Genomic DNA, 16,219 nt, shown 5'->3' with positions numbered 1-16,219 from the left:
TATTTGAAGAGGAGGGTTAAAGTCCCTCCTCTGGCATACTTTTTAACTGGTTGCACAACAAGAGTTCAGGTCATGGGAGCTTTCACACTTTCACACACCGCTTAACGCCCGACAGTGGCTAAACAGGACCGACAAGCATATAACTGAAGAAGGTGAGAACAACTGACATGTCTTTCAAACTTGTAACAATGGCCTACTTTTGTGCACATAGTGTACAGCTTACAATTTTACTACTTTTGAGGTAGTTGATTATGGAAGACAGAAGAAGAAACATAAAAATTTGCATGCAGTCTCGTGTTTGTGCATGAAACATGTCTGATTTGCAGTGTCTTTCCATACCCAAGTGTTCAGCAATGGTTCGACGTGTGGCAGTAGTTGGAGCAGGCAGTTCTGGTTTGGCCTGTATCAAGATCTGTGTGGATGAGGGGCTCGAACCCGTCTGCTTTGAAAGCAGTGATGACATTGGCGGCTTGTGGAATTTTAGAGTAAGTGGGGGCACAACCACATTACAAAGTCTGATGATTGTTCTTCCTGTTGTTAAATCCTGTTATTACTGTATATGGAGAAAGGGTTTAGCTTATCCACAACAATCATTATAAACACTGCATTAAAGTGTAAAATGGTTGCAGAGAGATGTTTTTACCTGCTTTGTTCTTGTTATTATGTGTGTCAACAGGAGACACCTGAGCCAGAGCGAACCAGCATCTACCGGTCCTTGGTGGTCAATACCTCCAAAGAAATGATGTGCTTCAGTGATTTTCCAATGCCTGCTGACTATCCCAACTTCATGCATAACTCACAGCTTCTGCAGTACTTGAGGCTCTACGCTGAACACTTTGACCTGCTTAGATACATTAATTTTCAGGTAGATGCCATCTCATCAGGCCAAGTCTTCTATGAAAGCAGTGTTCTTGATATTAATGTATATTTTTCTGTGAATGTGGGCGTGCACACCTCAGACCACAGTGAGGAGTGTTTTGCAAAGGCCGGATTTCTCTCTATCCGGCCAATGGGAAGTAGTGACCATAAACAAGAACGGACAGGAAGAGAGGCACATCTTTGATGCTGTTCTGGTGTGCTCAGGTCACTACACCCATCCAACATTACCATTGTCTGACTTTCAAGGTAAATAAATGGACATCATAGAGTAATAGTATTTAAATCATGACATTCTTGGAAAAAATGTTTTCCTTGTGACTGTAGCAAAATCTGTATTCCTCCAGGGCATGAAACTTTTTCTGGCAGGTGTCTTCACAGCTGGGAATATAAAGATGCAGATGCCTTCACAGGAAAAAGGGTGGTGGTGGTCGGCATTGGCAATTCTGGAGGTGATATTGCTGTGGAGATTAGCAGATCGGCCGAGAAGGTGAAATGCAAATGTTTGGTTTGTCACTGAGGAACGGGACTGAGAGAGATGATCAAATGTTGACTGTACCGCTTTTGTATCAACAGACCTTTCTCAGTACACGTCAAGGGGCCTGGGTGATGGGCAGGATGTCCACCAATGGCGTTCCTCTCGACATAGCAGTAATCAAACGGATAAACAATGTCCTCTTCCAGTTGCTCCCCAAGACTTTGGTCAACTGGGTAGCAGAGAGAGCACTGAACAATAAATATGACCACAGATTGTATGGTCTAAAACCCAAACACAGGTAATGTACGTGCTTTTGAAATAGTCGTCACAACTTCACAGACCTTTAAAAAAGACCACACAATCCTCTCAAACCTGAAAGACACTTACAAGTTTAATTCCTACCTAATAAAGATGAAAATTAATCAGAATTATTTCGATATTGTTTCTTGTCTGACATAAGTTTTACTCATAATTTCATCAGCACCAGCATGCCATGAGCTGACAATTAGACAACAGCATCTGTAGCAACAGAGAGGTCACTACTTTACTTCTTTCACAGACTAATGGAGAGAAAGCCTATAATCAATGACGATCTCCCAGGCCGAATCCTTCAGGGGGCAATAGTCATGAAGCACAATCTGGAAGGGTTCAAGGACTCTAGAGTTGTATTTGAAGATGGCACGGTGGAGGAGAACATTGACGCTGTGGTGTTTTGCACAGGTTACATTGGAAAGTTCCCATTCCTACCATCAACTCTGTCAGAAGGACCATATGAAGAGGTGACACTGTACAAGTAAGTTCATGGTGGACAGAGTGGATCACTGACTTGCGTGGGTATCCTCTCAAATGTAAAGTCTAGAGATTAAAGTTTGAATCATACATGATACTGTTTTTTTTGGTGCTGCAGGCAACTTTTACTGTGCTATCATATTAAAGTTCTTAAAGTACCACCACATAGTTTTATTTTTCATGTTTTAGGAGAGTGTTTCCTCCATCCCTGCATCCTCCCACACTGGCTGTCATGGGACTTTTCCAAGCAAAAGGTCCAATCATGCCTACAGTGGAAATGCAGGCTCGCTGGGCTGTTAAGGTCTTTTTAGGTAAACTCTTCAAACAAACACACAAGCTTACACGGGGTTTGGGGAAATAGTAGCTGATACATCATATCTTTAAGGTCAGAGTCGTCTTCCACCCAAAGAGAAAATGCTGGATGTCATTGAGTCTGAGAGGAGGAGAAACATGCAAAGGTACACATCATTTTTTTACAGTTATTAAATGGCCCTGGTTGATTATTTATTCCCATTAAGTCCTGTTAATGATACAAGAAAATATTTCTTTCTCAGCTATCCCTGTCCACGCCAGGCTGTTCTACAGGTTGATTACATCCCATATCTGGATTTTATGGCTGGGGAAGTGAGTTCACTTTAGCTATATATAAAATTTTCAACATTAATCGGAAGAAAAATCCTTCATAACAGATTTTTATTCACAGGTAGGTGTTCAACCAAAACTCCTGAGGCTTTTTCTGAGAGACCCTGCGCTCTGGGCAAAGGTCTTCTTTGGTCCCTGCACACCTTATCAATATCGTCTTAGTGGGCCTGGAAACTGGTCTGGTGCCAGACAAGCTATCTTCACTCAGTGGGAGCGGGTTGCTCAACCGTTCAGAACCAGAGAAATACCAGAGAACACCAGTAAATTTGGCTTGTGTTCTCCACTGATGCTCACATTCACAGGAACTGTAATAATAGTTGTGCTTTTTTCTAAAGACAAGATCGTTCCGACCCTGGAAGCTGTTACTGAGATGCTGAACAAAAGCACAGTTTTTCTGAGGGAGTTGTGGTTCAGCCTACCACAGAATCCTGATATGTAATGCAATGATTGACTTAATTAACATAATAACAATTTTAATGACAAATTTATTTAAAATGGATTAAAGGGAAAAGAAAACTGTGAATTACAGAAAATCACATTTTTTTTAATTTCTCTGCATTCATTTCCTGCTGGCCTGCAGGGAAAGAGTGAGATAAATTGGCAGTCTCCTTTTCTTGATGTAGTATAAAAATCATGTGCTGCAATTATGTAATATTATACGGTTGTAAAAGTACCTTCCGGTTCCAAAGGTCTGCATAATCTTCACACTGAGGCCTGCATTTAGATGCATATCTAAATGTAGATGCACCATCAAATTGTTTGCTTTGAAAGTTTTACTTTAGATTATACCTTTGGTTTCTGTTAACTTAAAAAAATGAACCTCTTTTAGAGCAAGAAGAATGTGTGAGCAGGCAGAAATGAAAATTATAATTTTTATATGTCAAATACAGATGGCTGAATGACTCAAGGACAAATTAATTAATGTATTAAATTAATTAATAATTAATTAAGGGGAAATAGGAGGAAAACCTGCCTGTAAAGAACAAAAGAAAACCTGCAAAGTGTTATGCAAGGGGTGGCACACGTTGTCGGTTGTCCCTCGGTGACCCTGTGAAAAACATATTACCTCATTGGGTACTGATGATGATAGCAGTGTGTGCCATTTAAAATATCTGAAAATGGAAATGCACCATTTTCTACCTGCAGTTCTTCTTGTCAAACACCCATGAAAAGTAATAAATACATTGTCCAAAATACTGAAAAAAATGTTTATTTTATATATAAAGCTGTGTTCTTTTGTGGTTCAGGATATGAACACTCAAAATCATCCTGGAAGAAAGTATTTTAATTTGCATTGTTTCTTTTGACAGATTTGAGCCTAAAACTGAAAAAAATATGATATAAAAAGCAGCTTTTGTTTCAAGCTTTTTTGTTTTTAGGAAAAGGGTATAACTGTCTTATCACAAAGATAACAATTTCTAACATTTGTCAACTGTTATATGGCCTTAAGTGTCAAAAGAGACAAGAAAAGGAGTGAATGTAAAAGTCAAGGCAGACAATACTAAGGCGACTTAACCTGATTTAATTTCCTGGGAGTTTTTTTCACCTAATATTTCTACTGCATTAAGCTGTATTCATTTAACTTTCCTGTGTAAGGTGTAGCCCTCAAACTTTGATTCGTTCACCCCAGTAGCAGTATGACAAAAGACTTATGAGCTAGTTGCATAAGATTACCGGCATGTTTATATAAAAATAATGCTGGTGTAGAAAGTGGAGACTAAAGAGCAGGTCTGGCGGCTGATTCAGTTGATTATTTTCATGCTGACTTTTCATGGTGATGCGTTATTGTGGAGTTGCGAAAAATTCTGTATTACTGTTGATAATGGTGAATTTTAAAAGCCTTGTCAGGGACCAAGCAGTAAGCCATAGAGGACACAGGTGTTTAATTCAAAAATGGGGTTTTATTGACCCAAAAATATGAAAGATAATCGACAAAGCCAAAAACTTAAACAGGCAGACCAATAAAAGAGATCAAATCAATAAATTAAACTCAAAATAACAACTAACAAACCTCAAACAAACACAAGACAAACTGACCTCCTGAAATGACGTGAGGGAACTTAAATACTGGCTTAGCTAAACCATATGACACACAAGGGGAAAACAAAATAGCTGCCATATAACCGACTAACACAAAACAATTAAACAAACTCCAAACACCCCGCAGACAATGAAGCATGTGGTTTAGTCCAATGAGGCTGTCAGCAGTACTTCAGATCCCCCAGCCCTTTTTCACACTTTTTGCCAACCAGGAAGGAGAAGCCAAACCCCCAGATAACTCAAACAAAGAAAGATGTATTAATATAACATAAAACAGAACTTTGACCTTGCGGTGTGGATATGTGTGCACCCCATATAAATATTGGAAGATGTGATGGAAAAAAATAAACTACTTTAATAAAGAAACAGTATATTTGACAATAAGTGTAGTGGCTGCAAAGTAAACTAAAGTGAAGGAACTAGTGGTGATGTGTGGAGCTTACCATGTGTGGCTTGCCATCACAGGCCCTAAATAGAAAACCCAGCATTTTCTGTTTATGGAGAACAATCCAACCAGGCCCTGTAGTGTATCCTGTGTGTGTTGTTGTTCACGTACAGTCTCAAGAAGTTAAAACTGCTGACCTCCCACAAGCAACATGGTTGACCTGTGACCTCCCAGAAACTGCTAAGTTAGAGCTAATCCAAAAGAACTAAGTTCAAAAGGGCAGAATGTGAATGCAAGGAGATACAATCATCTAACGTGCTTAAGGTTGAGTTGGCATTTTGTAACTCCAGTGTATCTGTAGAAGCTCCAGTGAGGCGTAGATTAATGGTTTGCAGAGTTAATGTTAAAGAAAACCTCTTAGATATTAATGCTGGTATTTACTTGGAATCTGACGCTTCCGTGCACAAAGGCCCTCCCACTCAAATTTAAATTATTGCTGTTACTCAAAGACACTGACTTTAGCTCATAACAATGCTTTATTTGGCCACTTGAGCATTACTATATTACATTATTTATATTTTCATACTTGTCACATATGCCACCTAACCATGTGATTCCTCCTGTACCTCCTGTACCACTATTACTGTGTTTGGGGAACTTTTTGAGAAACTAATTGCAGACTGTGTATTGAAAAGGCTGCAATTTTCATTGCAAAGTCCAGAAAACTCCGATAAAGAAAATTTGGGGCTTAAATACCGGTTATATCAGTACAAGGAAGCAGATCTGTGGTGTTTGTTTAATTACAAAAAAGAAAAAAAAGTACACGTTTTTCTATCATTTTTGTCTTCATTTATTAACTTGGTTTATTGACTCTTGTTCCACTCAATGATCAGCCTGCCTTGTCTGTTAAAATATGACTGATTACTTAAACAGGAGGACAGGAATCCATTCTTCCTCTCTCCCCGTGAAGAAGAGGTAAGGCTGACATATCTTTAGTTTGTGGTGACTTTATTTTTATTTGCTAATATCCTTAACTTTTTAAGAATTTCATTAATCCACCTTTTTGTATTGTTTTTTGTTAAAGTTTCGGAGGGGGGGGTCCTCTGACTTGAATGGAGAACTAACAGCATCAGTCTTAAAACTCAAAACATAAAATCATTTAAAGACTTGTAACAGCATGAAAATCACTGGAAGAACCCTGTTTTTGCCACTAATGTTATTAATCTGTGTTTGACAAGTGAAAATCTCTACAGTAAATTAGGTCTGTTTACTCCAATCACAGCAAGAAAAAAGTAAATCTAATTGGAATCATTCTTGAAGGAAAACTGAAGAAAATGTAAAGTTGCAGCCTTTCAAAGTAAGATGTCATTTCAGTCTCATTCAGCACTTCTCTGTGTGCGGCTGAATTTAATGTAATTTTCCTTGATTGACTCAAGTAATGGAAAAAAGGCACACTTACATGCAAGTTAACAACTCAGAAACAATGAGTGTGAAACAGTCATGCTCTCAACATAAAACTCAACCATTCTTCAAACTGCAAACGTCTGTAACAGATCAGCTAGCTGTGCAAGCATGGTCCAGAGAGTGGCAGTGATCGGTGCAGGACCCTCAGGACTGACGAGCATCAAAGGCTGTCTGGACGAAGGTCTGGAGCCCACATGCTTTGAAAGCAGCGATGACATTGGAGGTCTTTGGAGATTTAAGGTGGGAAACAAGGGGGTTTGTTTTGGAGATATACGTGAGAGTATATTGAAGTTAAGCTTAACATTCAAATTGTTAAATAATTTCTTGCAAAGTTTTCTGTTTTTAAATACAGACACGTAAATGGAAGTTCAAAATTTAGAAAAGAAATTCTAAAAAAAAAAATGTAAAAAACGAGCTTTTGAAAAAAGTTGGTAAAAATGAGTTGCTTTAAATTCTTGAATCGTGTATTTCAAAAAACCCTTGTTGGGAATATGTGACAAAAAAGATCTGCAGTGCTATTTTTTCTGTACTGCACACAGAAATGCAGTTCTGCTGTGAATGACTTGTGTGACTGAGTGAGGCAGAGGGCTGCAACATTAAAGCAGAGATCCCAGAAAATGTACTTACCTGGCTGATCTAACATGGATCAAGTGTTAAAATGAAGAGCAGTTCAGTCATTTTGATACCGAAGTGGAGTGGGGAATCTATTCCCACCTGTTTTGTGACTTTAACAAAAGCTACATTATTAAAGTAATTTGAATTCCTTAATTCACTGCTCATACATACATTCAAAATTTAAAATAATTTAAATTTCACTGGAGCGAATGAGAGAGATGGGATCAAAGTTGGAGAGCGTGGGCAACTATCCCACAGAAACGTGTGAAAATAGAGAAGACACATCCTGGGATTAAGAGACCTGTAAGACACTGACAAAGTGTTGAAATATACTTAAAGTCAAAGTTTAAATAGAAGCAAAGTTGTATTGTTTTTGATTATTTGTCTTTATGTTCTCCTCCTTCAGGAGAAGCCAGAGCTGGGGCGGGCCAACATCTATAAGTCAGTTATTATCAACAGCTCCAAAGAGATGATGTCTTTCAGCGACTTCCCGCCTCCTGCTGACCTCCCTAACAACATGCACCACTCTGAGGTCCTGCTGTATCTGCGTCTGTATGCTCAGACGTTCAACCTGCTGCCACACATACGCTTCCAGGTTGGTGATCTTCATAAAGAAGAAAAAACAAAAATTATATTGTTAGCATTGTACTTGTTAACACAAATAGATTATAGGCTCTTATAAAGTGTCTGCTTTATTACACAGGCGAAATAATGTGTTAATAATGTCTTGCTGTAAAAGTTGCAGATGAATGTCAGTGAAGAATATTTATCAGTGTCTGTGTTTGTGTCAGACTACTGTGATCAGCGTGAGGCAGAAGACAAATTTTAAAGTGACGGGTCAGTGGGAGGTGGAGACGGAGAGCAGAGAGGGTCAGAGGGAGACCCGTGATTTTGATGCCGTGATGGTTTGCACTGGACATTTCACCCAGCCTCACCTGCCACTTAGAGACTTCCCAGGTAAATCTAAGAAATGCAGCAGCTGCTCTTGCTCCAACTCAACAGATGTCACACACTGTGTTGTGTGTTAATGTTTCAACGGTGGTTGAAATGACTGACAAATATTTATATTTAGCAACAAGTTCAGTATTTTTTTTATTTACTCATTCCAGGTATTGAGAGTTTCCAAGGCAAATATTTCCACAGCTGGGAATACTGCAGTGCTGAGGGTCTGGAGGGGAAAAGGGTGGTGGTCATCGGGATTGGGAACTCTGGGGGTGATATTGCTGTGGATGTCAGCAGGGTTGCGGAGAAGGTAAGCTGCTGTGCTACATTTCTTTACTTCTATGTTGTATTCAAAAAGAACAGTGATGTTTATGAATATGAAAGCACTGTATTCAGTAGCCGTTTTAGATACGGGCGACACAAGCGGTTGCCCGGGGTGGCATCGTGGTGGGGGGCGGCATCACGGGTATTGGTAAAAAAAAAAGAATTGCTCGTACTCATGCTGCCCCAACATCATGCCAGCGCATATTGGGAATGGCAGAGGTTTTCTATCGCCCATTTGCTGGGAGTAAGGGCGCCCTCCGTTTGCGAGGTGCACCTGCTGCTTGCAGCACAGGGAGGAGAGGGCGGGGCGGCGGGGGATCCTCTGGCTGGCTGGAGCAGCGTCTAATAACCATCCATCCATCCATCCATCTTCATCCGCTTTATCCGAGGCCGGGTCGCGGGGGCAGCAGCCTAAGCAGAGAAGCCCAGACCTCCCTCTCCCCAGCCACCTCCTCCAGCTTATCCGGGGGAATACCAAAGCGTTCCCAGGCCAGCCGAGAGATATAATCTCTCCAGCGTGTCCTGGGTCTGCCCCGGGGCCTCCTCCCGGTGGGACATGCCCGGAACACCTCACCCAGGAGGCGCCCAGGAGGCATCCTTGTCAGATGCCGGAACCACCTCAACTGGCTCCTTTCGATGTGGAGGAGCAGCGGCTCTACTCTGAGCCCCTCCCAGATGGCCGAACTTCTCACCCTATCTCTAAGGGAGAGGCCAGCCACCCTTCGGAGGAAGCTCATTTCTGCCGCTTGTATCCGCGATCTCGTTCTTTCGGTCACTACCCACAGCTCGTGGCCATAGGTGAGGGTAGGGACATAGATCGACCGGTAAATTGAGAGCTTCACTTTTACACTCAGCTCCCTCTTCACCACGACGGACCGGTGCAGCGTCCGCATCACTGCAGCCGCAGCACCAATCCGTCTGTCGATCTCCGGCTCCCTTCTCCCATCACTCGCGAACAAGACCCCGAGATACTTGAACTCCTCCACTTGGGGCAGGAACTCATCCCCGACCCGGAGTGGGCACTCCACCCTTTTCCGGCTGAGAACCATGGCCTCAGATTTGGAGGTGCTGATCCTCATTCCTGCTGCTTCACACTCGGCTGCGAACCGCTCCAGTGCGAGCTGGAGCCTTCACCTGATGAAGCCAACAGAACCACATCATCCGCAAAAAGCAGAGATGAGATTCTGAGGCCACCGAAGCGAAAGCCCTCTGCCACTTGGCTGCGCCTAGAAATCCTGTCCATAAAAATTATGAACAGAACCGGTGACAAAGGGCAGCCCTGGCGGAGCCCATCACCCACCTGGAACGAGTCCGACTTATTGCCGGCAATGCGAACCAAACTCTTGCAACGGTTGTATAGGGATCGAATGGCCCGTAGCAATGGGCCAGACACCCCATACTCCTGCAACACCTCCCACAGGACACCCCGAGGGACACGGTCGAATGCCTTCTCCAAGTCCACAAAACACATGTAGACTGGTTGGGCAAACTCCCATGCACCCTCAAGTATCCTTGAGAGGATAAAGAGCTGGTCCAGTGTTCCGCAACCAGGACGAAAACCGCATTGTTCCTCCTGTATCCGAGGTTCGACTAACGGACGAACTCTCCTTTCCAGCACCCTGGCATAGACTTTCCCAGGGAGGCTGAGGAGTGTGATCCCCCTGTAGTTGGAACACACCCTCCGGTCTCCCTTCTTAAAGATGGGGACCACCACCCCGGTCTGCCAGTCCAGGGGTACTGCCCCTGATCTCCACGCAACATTGTAGAGGCGTGTCAACCAGGACAGCCCTACAACATCCAGAGCCTTCAGGAACTCGGGGCGGACCTCATCAACACCAGGGGCTCTGCCACCAAGGAGCTGTTTAACTGCCTCAGTGACCTCGCCCCCGGAAATTGGCGGGTCATTCCCCTCATCCCCAGACTCTGCTTCCTCCTCGGAAGACGTGTCAGTGGGATTAAGGAGGTCCTCGAAGTATTCCTTCCACCGCCTGACAATTTTCTCAGTCGATGTCAGCAGCGCTCCGCCAGCACTATACACAGTGCAGGTAGAGCACCGCTTTCCCCTCCTGAGACGCCTGACGGTTTGCCAGAATCTCTTCGAGGCAGTCCGAAAGTCTTTTTCCATGGCCTCTCCGAACTCCTCCCACACCCGAGTTTTTGCTTCAGCCACTGCCCGAGCCGCATTCCGCTTGGCCTGTCGATACCTGTCGGCTGCCTCCGGAGTCCCACAGGCTAACCAAGCCCGATAGGACTCCTTCTTCAGCTTGGTGGCTCCCTTCACCTCTGGTGTCCACCATTTGGTTCGGGGATTACCACCACGGCAGGCACCAACCACCTTGCGGCCGCAGCTCAATGCAGCAGCTTCGGCGATGGAGACGCTGAACATGGTCCATTCGGACTCAATGTCCCCAGTCTCCCTCGGAATGCTGTTGAAGCTCTGCCGGAGGTGTGAGTTGAAGATCTCGCAGACTGGGGCCTCTGCTAGACGTTCCCAGCACACCCTCACTACGCGTTTAGGTGCACCGGGTCTGTCCAGCGTCCTCCCCCGCCACCCGATCCAACTCACCACCAGGTGGTGATCAGTTGACAGCTCAGCCCCTCTCTTTACCCGAGTGTCCAGAACATATGGTCGCAGGTCTGGTGATACGATTACAAAATCGATCATCGACCTGCGGCCTAGAGCGTCCTGGTGCCACGTGCACTTATGGACACTCTTATGTTCGAACAAGGTGTTCGTTATGGCCAAACTGTGATTTTCACAGAAGTCCAATAACAAAACACCGCTCGGATTCAGATCAGGGAGGCCGTTCCTCCCAATCACGCCCCTCCAGGTCTCGCTGTTGTTACCCACGTGAGCATTGAAGTCTCCCAGCAGGACAACAGAGTCTCCCGGTGGGGCACCTTCCAGCACCCCCCGAGGGACTCTAAGAAGGCTGGGTACTCTGAACTGCCACTCGGCGCATAAGCGCAGATGACAGTCAGGACCCTTTCCCCGACCCTAAGGCGCAGGGAACAAACCCTCTCATCCACCGGGAAAAACCCCAACGTACCGGCAGCAAGCCGAGGGGATATTAGAATACCCACCCCAGCCCGCCGCCTCTCACCAGGGGCAACTCCAGACTGAGACAGAGTCCAGCCCCTCTCTAGGAGACTGGTTCCAGAGCCCAAGCCATGCGTAGAGGTGAGCCCGACTATATCTAGCCGGTACCTCTCAACCTCACGCACTAACTCAGGCTCCTTCCCCACCAGAGAGGTGACATTCCATGTCCCTATTGCCAGTCTTGGCAGCCGGGGATCAGTCCGCCAGGGCCTCTGCTCCTGGCCGCCGCCCAGCACACAATGCACCCGACCCCTATGGCGCCTCCTGCGGGTGGTGGGCCTGCAGGAGGATGGGCCCATGTCTCCTCTTCGGGCTGTGCCCGGCCGGGCCCCATGGACTAAGGCCCGGCCACCAGACGCTCGCCCTCGGGCACCCTCCCCGGGCCAGGCTCCAGGGCGGGGCCCCGGTAACCCTATCCCGGGCAGGGTAAACTGTTCCCTCGATGTTTTCTTCATAAGGGTCTTCTGAATCGCTCTTTGTCTGGTCCCTCACCCAGGACCAATTTGCCATGGGAGACCCTACCAGGGGGCAAAAGCCCCCAGACAACATAGCCCCTGGGATCCCTGGGACACACAAACCCCTCCACCATGATAAGGTAGCGATTCACGGAGAGGGTCTAATAACCAACTCGCAAAATAAAACAAAATAAAAACAAAACAACAAACACGAAAACACCAGACATTATGATACAGACTTCTAATTTGCACCGATGTTTTTTCAAAATTCTATTCGCAAAAAGTGAGCGCAAGAGCCGTCGGTGCGCCTGCTCGCTGCTGAAGTCAAAGTAAACTTTATTGTCATCTCCGCTACATACAGTCCAGTATATAGAGAGACGAGACGACGAGGCTCCAGTTACAGCAGTAAACAAACAATAAATATTTAAGAGTAAAAAAATAAATATACACTTTAGGACTCGGGGTAAAGGGATCAATAACAATTTAAAATGTATATTTTATATGTTGTTTATTCTCACACACAACCCGTTTTTAAAGTTTAAAAAAAAAAGAGAAAAGAAGAGGAGTGTAGCGACTTCTACAGTCGCTAGAGGCTGGGGATGGAGCCTGCCTATTTGCCTGACGCGCTGTCAACTTTACGCAATAATGCGAGAGGTGGAATTGCTTGCTTGTTTATTAAAGTGCTTGAAAAGTTTACAGAGCAATGTGATCGGCTCGCGATTCAAACTCTTAAAACATCACAGGCTCTAATGCAACAAGGGGAAACTCGTTGTGCTGCGGTCAACAAAAACTACGGCTACCCAGCCCTGCTCTGTCAAAATCAAACCAGTGAATGACAGACTGACAACGCCCTCTTAATGTCACCGCTAGCACCCACGTGACTCCCGTTACACATCACCATAGCAACCAAACAAATGAAAACCCAGTGATCATTCAATACAGAAATTCAATACATTTAATTATGGCTCCTACAAGGAGGAACGAGCATAAGACATAGGTAAGCAGATGTGTCATTGGATAATGGCAGGTCATGTATCCTAAAACATTAAAACATCATCAAAATACTTTCTTAATCCCTAAGGAAATTATGTGGGTTACAGTTCCCCCAAGAAGAAATGGTAAAAATAGTAACAGTAACAGACTAAGCTCCAAACAATATATACAATAATATAATATTAATTAGTCAGTGTCAATTGTTGATTTGTCCTGTTCCCATTGTATGACGAATTATGATGTCTGTTTAGTAGCCGTTTGCATACTATGCATACTCTCTCTCTCTTCATATGTATGTGTGTGTGTGTGTGGGGGGGGGGTGTTCGCCCAGGGCGCAAAACAGGCTAGGACCGCCACTGACTGTATTATTAAAGGAATATAACTCGTGAATCTGAAACCTCCCTGTGCTGACATGACCTGCAGGTGTACCTCAGTACCAGAAGTGGAGCATGGGTTGTTGGCCGTGTAGGGCCAGGGGGACTTCCGCTGGATGTTGTCGGGAGTTCTCGAATGGACGCACTGATACGAAAGCTCTTCCCCTCATGGGCTAACACAATGCTGGAGAAGAAGCTGAATCAAGCGTTGGACCACAAATTATATGGCTTGAAACCGAAACATGGGTAAAAGCAGGGTCAAACATTTCAATTAAAACTTCAGCTGAAAACTTCAAAAATGATGTATTGAATGTTCCAAAAGAATTGTAACAAATGGTAAATGCAAAACTAAAATATATATATTTGTTAAAAGAGCGTGAATCCGAAACACACATGGTGTAATGGGCAGCATGTTTATAGTCTGAACAAAGAAAGATTTTTATGTATGTATGAATGTATTTATTTAGATAACAGTGACTTGATATCTTGCCATGTCTACTGTATGTTTGCACCAGATATTTGTGTATAACTGCCTGGGTCACTAACACAGCTCCTGTAATACTGTATTCAGTTTTTTTGCACAGATTCCTGTAGTGAATGATGACTTGCCAGCTCGGATCATCTCAGGTCGTGTTGCGGTGAAACCAAACGTGAGGGAGTTCTGTGGGTCCAGTGTGGTCTTTGTTGATGGAAGCACCATAGACAAGGTGTTTATCACTTCAACAACTATTCTGTTCATGTGAAAAATATAGGATATCCCAGTAATAATTTATTTTTGAAATGATGTACAGGGGATTTAAATGCACATGTTCATCTAATCCCAGGGTTGTTTGTCTGTCATACAGGTAGATGTGGTTGTGTTTGCCACAGGGTACAACTACAGCTTTCCTTTCCTGCCCTCAGCTCTGCAGGCTAAATGTGGTTATAGGCTGCAGCTCTACAAACATGTGTTCCCTCCTGCACTGACCTCACCAACACTGGCAGTGGTGGGCTTCATACATAGCTTTGGTGCTATTAACCCTCTGGCTGAGATGCAGGCACGTTGGGCTACAAGAGTGTTTAAAGGTAAAACATAAAAAGGTATAGGAAAATATTTTGATGGTGCAAAGTCATGGAAGGGGTTTCAGTAGGAATTCTGTGATGTATGCTTTATATTTTGAATTGAGAAAACACTATAGCTATTAATGCAAACCTAAAGCATATGCTCCAGTGCATCATCATGCAATAACTCTGTGTTTGAAATTGCTCTGATTTTTTCCATGACAGGTTTAACAGCCCTCCCCACAGAGGAGAACATGATGAAGGAAATTGAGAAAGACACGGCAGCCATGTATCAGAAGTAGGAAATTATATTTAAGATAAATTAAAAAGCTGCTCATCTCCACTAGAATCCTTATCTTTTGTATTTAAAGAATCTTTTACAAAGTCTCTTAGCTTAGAGTGGTTAATCATATGCTTTCTCAGCATCATCTGTTGTTTTATTTGCTTCTCTGTAAGGTTTGCATGCTCAGAGCGCAACCCACTGCAAGTGGACTACATCCCTTACCTGGACTCTCTGTCTGAAGAGGTGGGGGTAAGGCCAAACATACCATGGCTCTTTTTTAAGGATCCAACACTGGCACTGCAGGTTTTTTTAGGACCCTGCACACCGTACCAGTACCGTCTGACTGGACCAGGAAAGTGGGCTGGAGCCCGTCAGGCTATCCTCACTCAGTGGGACCGGGTGTTTCAGCCTTTTAAGACCAGAGTGGTAACAGAACCAAAGCCAGACGTCACACATTCTTCTAAACTGAGCATAATAATGTTTCTCTCAGGTGCTACTCTGTTGTGTTGCATCTTCTACAATAAGCTCCACTTTGCCTCTTACTTCTCTGCTTCTTCATTCCCCAGATCTCTTCAGTTATTTGCAGGGTGAATGAAGGAGATGTAGGCAGAGATTGTTTTTACAATGCGTAACTTGCCAAGCTGAATAAGAAATTTAAAAAATATATTATTAAAATAAACTGGATTTGTTAAATCTGCACAATTGTGTTTGTTTTTTGTGGTGTGGTTTTTGGTAACTGTTGCTTTTTTGCATCATGCCTATCTACAGAAAGTTTGAGTCGCTGTTTAATACTGGCAGCAGAAAATTATTTTCAATGATTAATTTTATATGGTATGGTTCAAACAAAGTTGCTAGAGTTAAACATATGCACTCACTGGCCAGTTTGTTAGTTACAGAAAACTCAATGCATTTAAGCCTTCAGACATTATTAAGACAACATGTTGAAGTTCAACCCGAGCATCAGAATGGAGATAAAAGTTGATTGAACTGACTGAATGTGGCTTGCGTGTGGTTGTTGGTGGCATTTCCGGTATTTCAGAAACTGCTGATCTGTGGGATTTTCCCACAAGTCGCCTCCAGAGTTTTTAGAGAATGGTCCAAAAAAGAGAAAAATGTTAACCGTACATTACAACTAAGGTATTCAGAAGATCATCAATGAGTATACAAAAACACATTGAAGCAAAGGGGCCACAGCAGCAGACCATTGTGGGTGCAACAACCAGAAAACAATTCGTACAAGCTCAAAAAATTCTCAAGATTGATATTAATATCACTGACAAATCAAAATGCAGCAGCATGAGCTAGTCAATAGATGTCAGCGATTAGCTGCTATACACAGACCAGCGTGGCACAACATTTTCCTCACAGTAAAGGAAAGCGCACTAAAGTTCACCAGAAACTGAACATTTGTTATCCAA

The 16,219-nt window shown here is 43.6% G+C and overlaps 2 protein-coding genes across 5 annotated transcripts; both read left to right on the top strand.

The window, feature by feature from the left end:
- The first annotated feature begins 24 nt into the window (after positions 1 to 24).
- Positions 25 to 3,991, top strand: LOC100707156 (dimethylaniline monooxygenase [N-oxide-forming] 5). Of its 3 annotated transcripts, none has more exons than XM_013267475.3 (11): positions 25 to 152; positions 327 to 485; positions 677 to 865; positions 960 to 1,125; positions 1,224 to 1,366; positions 1,453 to 1,652; positions 1,914 to 2,147; positions 2,333 to 2,454; positions 2,529 to 2,601; positions 2,698 to 2,767; positions 2,847 to 3,991. In XM_013267475.3, exons 2-11 carry the CDS (start codon positions 354 to 356, stop codon positions 3,222 to 3,224), a joined length of 1,707 nt encoding a protein of 568 aa, XP_013122929.1. In that variant the 5' UTR covers positions 25 to 152; positions 327 to 353; the 3' UTR covers positions 3,225 to 3,991. The 3 variants fall into 3 exon arrangements, with proteins under 3 accessions (XP_013122929.1, XP_005478991.1, XP_005478992.1); XM_005478934.3 differs by having other exon boundaries at positions 40 to 152; positions 345 to 485; positions 2,847 to 3,981; XM_005478935.4 differs by lacking the exons at positions 2,529 to 2,601; positions 2,698 to 2,767; positions 2,847 to 3,991 and having other exon boundaries at positions 40 to 152; positions 345 to 485; positions 2,075 to 2,147; positions 2,333 to 2,416.
- Positions 3,992 to 4,097: 106 nt separating this feature from the next.
- On the top strand, positions 4,098 to 15,496 carry LOC100704762 (dimethylaniline monooxygenase [N-oxide-forming] 5). Of its 2 annotated transcripts, none has more exons than XM_003439898.5 (10): positions 4,098 to 6,185; positions 6,764 to 6,914; positions 7,696 to 7,884; positions 8,081 to 8,246; positions 8,399 to 8,541; positions 13,527 to 13,723; positions 14,049 to 14,184; positions 14,323 to 14,542; positions 14,744 to 14,816; positions 14,975 to 15,496. In XM_003439898.5, the coding sequence occupies exons 1-10, from the start codon at positions 6,124 to 6,126 to the stop codon at positions 15,390 to 15,392; spliced, it is 1,755 nt and encodes a 584-aa protein (XP_003439946.2). In that variant the 5' UTR covers positions 4,098 to 6,123; the 3' UTR covers positions 15,393 to 15,496. The 2 variants fall into 2 exon arrangements, with proteins under 2 accessions (XP_003439946.2, XP_019207117.1); XM_019351572.1 differs by lacking the exon at positions 4,098 to 6,185 and adding an exon at positions 6,208 to 6,567.
- Positions 15,497 to 16,219: the final 723 nt, after the last annotated feature.

Source organism: Oreochromis niloticus, linkage group LG23 (genome assembly GCF_001858045.2).
Source record: "Oreochromis niloticus isolate F11D_XX linkage group LG23, O_niloticus_UMD_NMBU, whole genome shotgun sequence".
Taxonomy (NCBI): domain Eukaryota; kingdom Metazoa; phylum Chordata; class Actinopteri; order Cichliformes; family Cichlidae; genus Oreochromis; species Oreochromis niloticus.
Note: the sequence above shows the minus strand (reverse complement) of the source record. Positions and strands in the feature narration are given on the sequence as shown.

Coding starts and splice junctions, on each gene's coding strand:
- LOC100704762 (XM_003439898.5), top strand. CDS start 6,124: ATGACTGATTACTTAAACAGGAGGACAGGAATCCATTCTTCCTCTCTC. Junction 6,915..7,695: donor GAGGTCTTTGGAGATTTAAG/GTGGGAAACAAG, acceptor CTCCTCCTTCAG/GAGAAGCCAGAGCTGGGGCG. Junction 7,885..8,080: donor TGCCACACATACGCTTCCAG/GTTGGTGATCTT, acceptor TGTTTGTGTCAG/ACTACTGTGATCAGCGTGAG.
- LOC100707156 (XM_013267475.3), top strand. CDS start 354: ATGGTTCGACGTGTGGCAGTAGTTGGAGCAGGCAGTTCTGGTTTGGCC. Junction 486..676: donor GCGGCTTGTGGAATTTTAGA/GTAAGTGGGGGC, acceptor GTGTGTCAACAG/GAGACACCTGAGCCAGAGCG. Junction 1,367..1,452: donor TTAGCAGATCGGCCGAGAAG/GTGAAATGCAAA, acceptor TTGTATCAACAG/ACCTTTCTCAGTACACGTCA.